The sequence below is a fragment of the Mytilus edulis genome, chromosome 1 (genome assembly GCF_963676685.1).
Source record: "Mytilus edulis chromosome 1, xbMytEdul2.2, whole genome shotgun sequence".
Taxonomy (NCBI): domain Eukaryota; kingdom Metazoa; phylum Mollusca; class Bivalvia; order Mytilida; family Mytilidae; genus Mytilus; species Mytilus edulis.
The window spans coordinates 13,920,791-13,933,359 of record NC_092344.1 but is presented as its reverse complement, the minus strand read 5'-3'; the positions used below and the strand labels follow the sequence as shown (position 1 = coordinate 13,933,359).

Below are 12,569 nucleotides of genomic sequence, written 5' to 3'. Positions count from 1 at the left end.
AAAGTTATATGGTAGAAAACTACATAATCAATGTTCAAGGTCGAAATAAAGACTCATGTTTAAATAATAATTTTTTACTTCTTGTTTACATTAACTTTTATGTCATTAATATACTTATTATATATATTAAGTATTATGTGAAACATCAGACTGGTAAATTATTGACTATAAAGAATGAATCTCCGGGACAAAATAAACAAAAGTATTTTAAGAAATATGGCAAAATTAAGATACAATTATATGCTGAAAGTCTTTGAGATAAAGTTCTTACTACAGGTAGTATGAGTGCAATGTAACGCTAGTTAGTCAAACCATATAGGATGTCAGCCTTTTCCCTTGAATTTCTCAGTGAATCAAGCATTGACTAAAAGAACGGTTGTCATCCTGTCATGCTTTCTTGTCACTTCAGTTTATTTAGGCTTGCAATTGTTTACGGGACTTATAATAATATATCATTGTCTGTCCATCATCAACATCCATGAATTTTGGTGAATAGTTTATATATATTGAGGTGAAATCAGTTTTCATTTGAAGAAATTTTTGATTTTATGTTTCCGATTCATTGGTTAAAGAAAAGCAGACTTTCCAGTTTTTAAACAATAACTCAAAAATGCTTTGATCAGTTTTTCCTGTCATGATGAAACTTGGGTGAATTGTTTATATATGATATGACATTGAGGAGGTCTTTAAACTAGAGGCTCTAAAGAGCCTGTGTCGCTCACCTTGGTCTATGTGCATATTAAACAAAGGACACAAATGGATTCATGACAAAATTGTATTTTGGTGATGGTGATGTGTTTGAAGTTCTTTCTTTACTGAACGATTTTGCTTCTTACAATTATATCTATAATGAACTTTGCCCATTAGTAACAGAGAACTATATTTGGTAAAAATTTACATAAATTTACCAAATTAATGAAAATTGTTAAAAATTGACTATAAAGGGCAATAACTCCTTAAGGGGTCAACTGACCATTTTGGTCATGTTGACTTATTTGTAGATCTTACTTTGCTGAACATTATTGCTGTTTACAATTTATCTCTATCTATAATAATATTCAAGATAATAACCAAAAACAGCAAAATTTCCTCAAAATTACCAACTCAGGGGCAGCAACCCAACAACCGATTGACCGATTCATCTGAAAATTTCAGGGCAGATAGATCTTGACCTGATAAACATTTTTATTCCGTGTCAGATTTCCTCAAAATGCTTTGGTTTTTGAGTTATAAGCCAAAAACTGCATTTTACCCCTATGTTCTATTTTTAGTGGTGGTGGCCATCTTGGTTGGTTGACCAGGTCATGCCACACATTTTTTAAACTAGATACCCCAAAGATGATTGTGGCCAAGTTTGGATTAATTTGGCCCAGTAGTTTCAGAGGAGAAGATTTTTGTAAAAGATTACTTTAATTTACGAAAAATGGTTAAAAATTGACTATAAAGGGCAATAACTCCTAAACGGGTCAACTGACCATTTTGGTCATGTTGACTTATTTGTAGATCTTACTTTGCTGAACATTATTGCTGTTTACAGTTTATCTCTATCTTTAATAATATTCAAGATAATAACCAAAAACAGCAAAATTTCCTCAAAATTACCAATTCAGGGGCAGCAACCCAACAACCAATTGACTGATTCATCTGAAAATTTCAGGGCAGATAGATCTTGACCTGATAAACATTTTTATCCCATGTCAGATTTCCTCAAAATGCTTTGGTTTTTGAGTTATAAGCCAAAAACTGCATTTTACCCCTTTGTTCTAATTTTAGCCGTGGCGGCCATCTTGGTTGGTTGACCAGGTCATGCCACACATTTTTTAAACTAGATACCCCAAAGATGATTGTGGCCAAGTTTGGATTAATTTGGCCCAGTAGTTTCAGAGGAGAAGATTTTTGTAAAAGATTACTTTAATTAACGAAAAATGGTTAAAAATTGACTATAAAAGGCAATAACTCCTAAACGGGTCAACTGACCATTTTGGTCATGTTGACTTATTTGTAGATCTTACTTTGCTGAACATTATTGCTGTTTACAGTTTACCTCTATCTATAATAATATTCAAGATAATAACCAAAAACAGCAAAATTTCCTCAAAATTACCAATTCAGGGGCAGCAACCCAACAACCGATTGACCGATTCATCTGAAAATTTCAGGGCAGATAGATCTTGACCTGATAAACATTTTTACCCCATGTCAGATTTGCTCTAAATGCTTTGGTTTTTGAGTTATAAGCCAAAAACTGCATTTTACCCCTATGTTCTATTTTTAGCCGTGGCGGCCATCTTGGTTGGTTGACCGGGTCACGCCACACATTTTTTAAACTAGATACCCCAATGATGATTGTGGCCAAGTTTGGTTTGATTTGGCCCAGTAGTTTCAGAGGAGAAGATTTTTGTAAAAGTTAACGACGACGGACGACGACGGACGACGACGACGACGGACGCCGGACGCAAAGTGATGGGAATAGCTCACTTGGCCCTTCAGGCCAGGTGAGCTAAAAAGCGACAGACATATCATGCCCTCATGGAGATGCTCTTTATTCCATGTGTAACAAACAATGAAAAATTACATAGCTTTGCAACAAATCACAAAAATTGGGATTTACAAATCTTTTAGGTTTTATAATATGTTGAACATGTTAGCCATGCTCACTGAACCATATAACTTTAAATATGTTGGTTATGTTTTATAAGGACATAAGCAATAATCAAAAAGTGAATAAATCCTGTGCCATGTTGATACGGACAATAAAGCTACATTTTATATATGTTTAGGCCATGACTTCTACTTTACCAGTTCCATGTGTATCCTGACTTTCAGGCTAAATAACTCTTATCTTGTATATGTTAAGGTCATGGCATCCAGTAAACCTATACCAGTTGGACCTTGTCAAGAAGGAAAACTAAACACTACAGCTAACATCAGGTGCTACAAATGTGAAAAAGAATTAGGTTCCAGTCATCACAAAAGATCCAAAGAAACATGTTATCATAAGTCAAAAAGTTATCCATCCAACCTATCAAAACAGAATGTGACAAACATGGTCAGCAGCTTAACGTGTACTGTCCCAGTCATTTAATGCCTTACTGTGATGAATGTATTCTCACTAGTCATTCAAATTGTAACAGAATCAAATGTTAAGAAGATGAAGTAGAGGAAACAGTGATTGAAAAGTCCAAAGAATCTGTAGAAAAAGACATTAAATCCATTTTACATCTTTTGGATTAAATGGTAAATAATAAATCAACAAACATTAAAACTGGAGAACAACAAAGTGAAGGAATAAAGGAATCAATTGTTAAAATACGGAATGAAATAAATAAATATTTGGACTGTCTGGAGGAGAAATTATGTAAAGGAACAGATAACATCAGAGACCAGGAAAAATCAACAGCTATAGATTTCATTATTAAGTTGAAGGGGAGAAAACAAAATTAAGGGAAATGAAAAAACGTTTGCATACATTCACAAAAAGTAGTTCTACACTTCATTCATTTCTAGGTCTACATCAGATTGAACAACAAGTATATCAATGTCAACTATATACTGATGAACTGCAAAATGATGATATAGATAACATACTATTCAGGTTAGGATCATTAGGATCCCTAAGAGAAGTTATGGTTGTTAGAACAAAAATAGACTTGAACAGAGAAACAAGTGTGAGGAGGAAGTACAGACAAGTGAACAAACCAATATAAATAACATGACAATGAATATTGAGACAAAGATAGATATCAACATAAATAAGACGATTACTGACATGATTTGTCTGATGGATGGAAGAGTAAAAGTAGTAGAACAGTTTGGTAAAGTTTACCTATTTCCTTCTGTTGGCAAACTACAGAAAATACTACCTATATCTGGTGATGCTATCTGTGTTACACAGATCAATCAGAACACTACAGAAAATACTACCTATATCTGGTGATGCCATCTGTGTTACACAGATCAATCAGACCTATATCGCCATAACTTATCATAGAGAGTCTGCCATTAAAGTCTTCAATATTGAGAATGAAACAGTTACCAAAGTTATTAAAATTGAAGACAAGAATTGCTGGGGATTATCATTCTCCAATAATTCTCTGGCTGTTGGTATGGGTAATGATGAAATCTGTATTATAGACTTAGAAGGAAATACATTTAAGTCAATCAAAGATGAGATCAGAAAACAATTTTTTAATATTGTTTACTGCAATGACAGAGTAGCTTATATGGACTATAGAGGTGAAGCAATATACTGTGTTGATGTATCAGGTAAACAGATCTGACAATGTAAACAGGATTTATCAGGACTATGGGATCTTCGTACAGATAATAATGGGAACATTATTTTGACAGACACTTATGCTAGCAGTATAAGAGTAATATCAAAAGATGGACAGAATAGTAAAGAACTGAATAGTAAAGAGGATGGGCTGGCAGACTTTAGGTTTATTTGTTTTAAACCTAATGAGTCTTCAGGTTGGATTTGCGATTCCAATGGCACTTACATGGCCAAATTTAATTTATCTACTGGATAAAATATACACTGTGGAAATTTAAGTTATTACTTGGTTATAAAACTGTAAAAAGTTACATCACAAAAATACTGAACTCCGAGGAAAATTCAAAATGGAAAGTCCCTAATCAAATTGCAAAATTCAAAGCTCAAACACATCAAACAAATGAATGACAACTGTCATATCTCTGACTTGCTACAGACATTTTCTGTAGAAAATGATGGATTTATAGCTAGCTAAACCTCTCACTTGTACGACAGTTGCATCAAATTCCAAAAAAGTATTATATCAAAAAGCACAGAAGTGGTGGGTGCTATTGGGCAAAATATTTTACTCTGTATTGATGGGAATAAAACAAGAAGTCTGAACATTTGACACAAATTCCTAAACCTCACCTAAGTACATCCTTCAGTTCATATCCCATGTTGAGATTTTGCAGTAAGCCCAGAGTTGTTTTTTTTAAGACAATAAATTCAAATTAATAAAATTGAACCTGCTTTATCTCAAAATGATATAATAGTTTAGTGCACTACTTTTGTGACACATTATATCAAAATAAGAGAAAAGTCTACCAGCTCTAACTCAAAATATGGACAATTCCTTGTTAAATGTGTCTACAGTTCAGTTTGACAGCATTGATCATATGTTGAGTCTTAAAGTATAAAGGTTTTCCTACAAGTATCACATAAACTTAATATTACCAAGGCCAGATAATTCATGTCAGACAGACATGTTCACCCTACATTTATTCCATACACCAATTGACTAAATCGTTGGCCTATTGCTTATGGTATTTTGAAAAACAAACCAAAACACAAAAAACTTCACATTGACCAATGAACAATGAAAATGAGGTCAAGGTCAGATGATACCTAACACACTGACTTGTACACCTAACGATTATTTTAAATTTATACACCAAATATAACTGAGCTATTGCTATCAGTATTTAAAAAACAGATCAAAACAAAATCTTTACTTTGATTAATGAACCTTGAAATGAGTTCAAGGTCAGATGAAACCTGATAGGCTGACATGTGCCCCTTACAGTCATTCCATACACCATATCAAGTTAACCTACAGCTCATTGTTTCTAAAAAATGTCCCTAATAATATAACTTTAACCTTGATCCATACAATTTGACCATGGTCAGAGGATCATTCTCTGAGGAAACATGAAGATGTAGGAAGAAACGCATATATCAAATTTAATTATCCTATAACCAATAATAAGTGAGATTTTAACATAACAAAACAAGAATGTGTCCCCAGTACACGGATGTCCCATCCGCACTATCATTTTCTGTGTTCACTGGACCGTGAAAATGGAGGAAAATCTCTAATTTGGCATTAAAATTAGAAAGATCATATCATAGGAAACATATGTACTAAGTTTCAAGTTGAGCAGACTTCAACTTCATCAAAAACTACCTCTACCAAAAACTTCAACCTGAAGCGGGACAGACGGACGGACGGATGGACAGACGAACGAACGGATGCACAGATCAGAAATCATAATGCCCATAAACGGGGCATAAAAACAAACAATAATTTCAAGCAGTCCTTAAACTATGAATAGGAGGTCAAGGACAATGGTCATGTGACAGACAGAAACTTAGTAAGATAAGGTCTGGATACAAGATATGAAGAATCCAGGTTTTCTACCTTCTCAAATATACAACTTTATACAAATAGTTTACCCTGAGAGTGAACAAATAAACTCATCATAGATACCAGGATTAAATTTTGTATCAGAGATGTTAAGAATGCCTGCCCTTTCTGCAGAAATAGCTCAAATCAGAAGTCTACAAAATCTTTAAGACAATTTCCGTATATGCTTTCAAACAGCTCAAAAAAGTCTTTTCTAGTCTTTGAATTGAAGTTCCTGTTGATCAAAGAAATAATAATTCATATTGCATTAATAAAATAATTTATTATGAAATAAGAAAAGCAGAGAATGTGCTGTAGTAATGATCACTGCTATAAAGGTTACCACCTTCCCCTCTGACTGTAACCTTGTCCCCTTTCTTCAGATGTAATACCATATTAATAGTGGCCTCACTATAACCATTACCAGGGAACAATCCAACCATTTTTGTCTCATTCTGCCAGAGTTTAACAAAAATATCTTTTCCATTTGCAGACATAACTGTAGCAGACACTTGATACAGTCCTTCTTTGGGAGCTTGGAATATACCAGTGCTGGGATTATAGTGATTTCCATTATTGGTCCAAACTTTATCAAACTTTAAAATTTCATGTTTTCCAACACTCTTTGGAGCTGATAAAGATGCAGTAAAGGCAGGAATGTCCCTAAGTTTTCTTGGAGCATATGTATAATCTTCTAAAAAAGAACATTGATATAAGAGCATAAAAAGGCAGGCTTGATTTCAGTAAATATTCTCTCTATTATTTAGTATTACTTTACTTGAATCTGTGATTCTGACATTTGAGTTACCAGTAACACAGAATTAAGGTTTTCTCTAGACTAATTTGTACTGTATATCATATTATGTGCCTTCTGTTGTGGTGGCCTCAGAGGCTTAGTGGTCTTTGTGTTCCATCTACAGCGATGATCAGCCTCTTAAATCTAAGGTTTAGAGTTTGAACTGTACTCATGTATGACAGGCTATGATCTCGATTGACAAGGAATGTCAATTTTCTTTCCTCTACCATTAAAAACCAAACATCCCCAAATTACAAATGGCACTGACAGAAAAATTAAATAACAACAAGCAAACATTAAAACAAACTGTATGTTGTTTTTCTGATCATGATAAAACTGAGTATTAAAAATCTAGTAAGCAGCTACCGTTTCTTTTTTACATAGAATATTGTTTATTGTTAAAGACAGCCCTCTGGTTTTAGCACAAATATGTCTATGTATTTGTTTGTTCCCTAATCTATAATATGGTAGCTTAGGCCTTCTTTTCTGTTTTTTAATCAGTTGTGTTCTAGTTTTCAGAAATACTGATGTATCTGAATTAAGCATTTTTCTGGTAAAATCCCAATTAGGCATTTTTTTCCTGGTTTTATCTTAACCCTTTCATGCCGAATGTATCCTTTTGGCACACCCGCGCGCATGCAGAATGTATCCTTTTGGCACACCCGTGTAGATGCCGAATGTATCCTTAAGGATACATAGATTTCTATTTTTAGACGGTCACTATTTCTCAAATTTTTCTTTGACTATATATTGGTGATAATTTGTCATTTCACACTACTCAAGCGATATGGGGATTTTCTCTGTTAACTAGAAATAGAATGTATGTATGACATCATGAGCCTTGGTCATTGATGTTACCTAGGAGAACCAGTGGCAGATCCAGAAATTTTCATAAGTTGGTCCCACTGACTGCCCAAGGAAGGCCTGCTCCAGTCATGCTGTGGTGATTCCCTATATAATCAACCAAATTTTTCCCCAGAAAAGGGGGGGGTGGGGCCCTGGTCCCCCTCCCGATATCCACCTCTGAGAACAGTGATAAACAGATTTTCAATGGTCTTTCAAACTGGACACTCATTTAACAACTTATCAATCTCAAGCAGCTACTGACTGACAAACAGACAGATGGACAATGCAATACAGCCCCACTCCTAGAGTGGGAGTATAATAAAAACAATATATACATACTGTAAGAAGTACTTACTGGATCCCTTGAATTTTATAAGCATTGTTAGAAGATCTTCCATAAGCCCATTATCTACAAAAAGTATATTTGACAATATAAAAACAACGAATCATCCCAACAAAAAAAATACAATTGTGATTATTTTTTATTAATTGTGTAAATTTTTTAATATTCAATTCAAAAATAACTTACTATTGAAATAAAATACATGTATCAAATTTGTGGAATAGAAAATTTCTATTTGAAAGTAAACCGTTTCAAGAAACTTCAATTGTTAGTTTTCATTTAAAGTACAATTCATTGTCATTTTCTGAATTTCAAAAAATTAACAAGAAAAATTAATACATAATAAAATTAACCTACCAAGTTTTGGACTGCAGTTTGCCTCAGTCATAGTCATCAGATGATAGGAAACAAGTCCCAAAACAAACATCATCTTTTCTCAAGGAAGGGAAATAACTCCAGCAGCTCAAAGAAAGGCACTTCGTACAATATGATAATATTTTTTTTTCTTCATATTTAAGCTATCATCCATGTTGCATGTTTGCAGTGAATTTGTAATTAGATATGGTTAATTACTTTTTCGCATGATATTTATGGAACAGATTTTTTTTTATAAAGGTCATTCTATTCTAAAGTTCTATTTTCACATACCATACTAAGTCTAGTTATTTTCCTATTATCAAGAATAATACCCAACTTCATTTTGTCTTTATAATCAACAATGTCAGCTATCTAACAGTTCTTGTTGAAACAAGTTTCTTTTTCTTGGAGGCAATTATTTTTCTGATTCAAATTTTAATTTAAAAGTGCAAAAGATCATTTTTTCTCAAACATTGAAGTTTTATGAAATACAACCAGCTAAGGTAATTAAATATAGCATACCTAGTGTATTGAAACTCTTAAAAACAAGAACGTGTCCCTAGTACACAGATGCCTCATCTGCACTATCATTTTCTATGTCCAGTGGACCATGCAAATAGGATAAAAACTCTAATTTGGCATTAAAATTAAAAAGATAATATCATAGAGAACATCTGTACTAAGTTTCAATTTAATTGGACTTCAACTTCATCAAAAACTTTAACCTGAAGCGGGACAGACGGACGAACGAATTGACGAACAATCTGACAGAGGAACAGATGCACAAACCAGAAAACATAATGGCCATAAATAGTGCATAATAAAAAAATGTAAAGATGAGAACAACAGTTGTAACTTTGTTTAAACAAGAATAAAACTAACAGTTTACTGGGTAAGACCTTAATATCACAGACCCGGCATAGTAAGGGTTCATCTAAATTATGCAATTTTCTGGTTTAATCTGAATTATGCATTTTTCTTGTTTAAATCTTTTAAATTAAGCATTTTACCGTATTTTTATTTTGGTTGAGACAATTAAAAAGATTGGAAAATATACAAACAAGATTTAATGTGAGATTTGGTCACTAATTATAACCCTGCTAAAAGTCAAAAGAACTGAATATTTTTCATGTGATGTGGAATGAAGCTTAGTGCAAAAAGTGATAAATTCATGTTGCAGAGAGCAAGATTTTACATGCCTATTAGGATCTTCTTCTGGACTCCCTAGATATACTGCATAAGGTTGTCCCAGTGATTTTATATTATTCATGGTTAAAACAATCTATCAAATGGTAAAGAAAAAGATATTTAAACTACTAGACTCATTCCTGCAAATAAACCCAATCAATCTATAAATTTTTCATTGTTCAAAAACTACATGCTATATTTGCTTCACTGTTAAATAAATAACTAATGGTACTTGCTGTTTTGTTAAATTTCTAAATCCTAAGGCAGCAAAATATGACGCAAACCCTAAAAAAAAATGTAATATATGATTTTAATTTTAGTTTAAAAAGATCAGAATACTGAATTTGTTTTCCCTGGTTGAAATTTTATTTATGCATTTTAAAAATTCTTTTAAATTTGAAGGGAACAAAACAATCAATTTGGTAATATGTTGATCATTGTCATTTGCTTAGTTTCTTTTGTTACTTATTTTAACATTAAACTCAGACTTATTTTTAACTGAAAATAATTTGAACTATGTGTATTGCTGTGTGATTGTTTATTCACATTGACTAGAGGGAAAGGGGGAGGGTTGAGATCTCACAAAACAATTTTTAACATGTTTAACCCTGCTGCCTTCTCAGCCTGTCCCAATTCAGCAACCTCTAGCCATTGCTTGTCTTAAATATTGTTTTAATTATGATAGTTTACATGTTTCAGAGCTTTGTGTGAAAAATGTTCATTTTTGCTGAACTAGTAGATTTTTGTTGAGGGGTAAGCTGAAGCTGGCCTCCTGTTGCATGTTTTGTTGTGCTTAAGACCCATTGGTGGCCTTCGATGATCTTATGCTCTTTGGTTGGGTTGTTGTCTCTGACACATCCCCTGTTCCCATTCTCATTTTCAAATCTGATCTTATTTTTAAATTTGCAGTTGTATATGAAGAGAGTTCTCATTGACAATCATACTAAATCATATTTTATGGTAGTTAAATTGTACTTACCTCCTGGTAAAGGGAATGCCATCTCATTACAAACTCTTTGATATCTTTCAAACATTTGAAATAATTCATACTCATCCTCGGAGGTGGGGTCTGTCCTGGTAAATTAATCAATAAATACTATTATCAATTTGTCAACAAACACATTTTCCTTTGTTTTTTGAAAAAAAAAGTTAATTATACATGTATATAATCTTTTCTACTGGTTTCTGAAAATACAGAGATTTAAATGATAAATATTTATATATTTTAATGAAATAAATCTATTAAACAATCAAAAATGTATTGCTCTTAATACCAAGATTCATCTGCTTATTGATTTCAAAAGCAAAGACAATAGTAGTATTAACTCACAAATGTGGTAAATAATCCAAGTCTGTGTATGGTAGAAGTGGTCCCCTTAGATTCCATAACAGGTGACATAGCTGTCTTGATTGTTGCACCTTAAAATGTACAACAATAACAGTTCTTAATAAATACAAGTATTAAATTGAGAATGGAAATGAGGAATGTCTCAAAGAGACAACAACCGACCATAGAACAGACAACAGCAGAAGGTCACCAACAGGTCTTCAATGCAGCCAGAAATTCCCCCACCCTGAGGCGTCCTTCAACTGGCCCCTAAATGTATATTGTACAGTCTATATCATAACATAACTATCAATATATCAGTAAAATGAGCACATTTGATAAAAAGTATGGTAAAATTTTTATCTATTTATTAATCTGAGCTTAGAAGTTTTGTTCTTTAAACTATAGATATCTTTATGATTATCTCTCCAAGGATTGTATCTGGATCTGTGCAGGGCTGCTCTGCACCTATTTCGGAATCCAAAATAAGAAATAACTCTTAAAGTACCTATCAGAATATACAACAAGCTTGTGTAGGTGAAATTATTTTAGTTTAATTGTTTATTATAAGTCTGTCTATACATCTAATTTAGTACCTGGCAACTAACATATTCCTTGGCTACATTCTGTGCCTTAGTTTTAGCATCTTTTCTCAGATATTTCCCCAAGTGTTGAGCTAATAGTTCTTTTGTCTAAAAAAAAATATGAATATACAAAAATAAATGCAAACATAAGCACAAATGAAACTGTTTACCAGTCTTTAGTTTATTACATACAAGCTGGAAAAAGTATTGTAAAACATCAAATGTTTTATGCTTTCCATGTACAATGTGTATCAAATGATCAACGGATTAAAAACATTTAAAAAAAATTGTATATTCCATACATTGAAGCACCCAGAAATATTTGCATACCATTTTAAGATCACTTGAAAGTTGGTTTTTTTTTTTTAAACTGTCAAAATTATTCATAAATTCTAGGTATCAATGAACTTGTATTGATGGTTTCATTGCATTTACTTCATGAAGTTTCTTATCGTTTTTTTCTAAAAAATGTTCAGAAAATGACAGATTTTTTAAATTTTATAGTCTCTAAGAGGATCTGGCCTGACTTGAGGGGGGATATTAAGTTACTCACCAGTGTTATCAGTTTTTCAGAGTCTGTAGAAATGGTATTGCCCTGAAGAAATGGTGGTGCTAGTCCCAATACTGTATCTGGCCTGACCTGTGCACTACCGCTGAATAAACTGGATACTGGTGCTGGTGATTCTGATCTATAATAATAAGAAGACATGACACAGTGCTTAAAACAATATTGGAATACAACAAGTATATCAATATTTCTAAAAGGTAAAGTGAACAAAAATAAAGTGAAATTTGAAAATGACTTTAGACAAGTTCTTAGTGCCCTATCAGGTATTTAGTTTCAAGATTTCAAGATTTCAAGATTTATTGATAACGCTCAGACACATAAGTGTGTAACATGAGGTCAAAGTATAATACATAAACAATTGAATGACGAAATGAGCATGCAGTACTATCTAAACACATA

At 32.8% G+C, this 12,569-nt stretch overlaps 2 protein-coding genes across 2 annotated transcripts in view; both read right to left on the bottom strand.

Moving 5' to 3' along the window:
• LOC139524584 (protein pigeon-like) overlaps positions 1 to 12,569 on the bottom strand; it is a 91,086-nt gene that overhangs the window by 11,700 nt on the left and 66,817 nt on the right. Inside the window, exons 21-25 of the mRNA XM_071319466.1 lie at positions 12,156 to 12,291; positions 11,615 to 11,710; positions 11,022 to 11,110; positions 10,671 to 10,765; positions 9,928 to 9,976 (exon numbers count right to left, since the gene is read on the bottom strand). Coding sequence (XP_071175567.1) covers positions 9,928 to 9,976; positions 10,671 to 10,765; positions 11,022 to 11,110; positions 11,615 to 11,710; positions 12,156 to 12,291 — 465 coding nt within the window. The remainder of the gene's footprint in view (positions 1 to 9,927; positions 9,977 to 10,670; positions 10,766 to 11,021; positions 11,111 to 11,614; positions 11,711 to 12,155; positions 12,292 to 12,569) is intronic.
• LOC139524591 (complement C1q-like protein 2) lies at positions 6,425 to 8,640 on the bottom strand. The gene is made up of 3 exons (XM_071319511.1): positions 8,504 to 8,640; positions 8,159 to 8,212; positions 6,425 to 6,855 (listed from the first exon to the last, which is right to left on the bottom strand). Exons 1-3 carry the CDS (start codon positions 8,574 to 8,576, stop codon positions 6,446 to 6,448), a joined length of 537 nt encoding a protein of 178 aa, XP_071175612.1. The 5' UTR covers positions 8,577 to 8,640; the 3' UTR covers positions 6,425 to 6,445.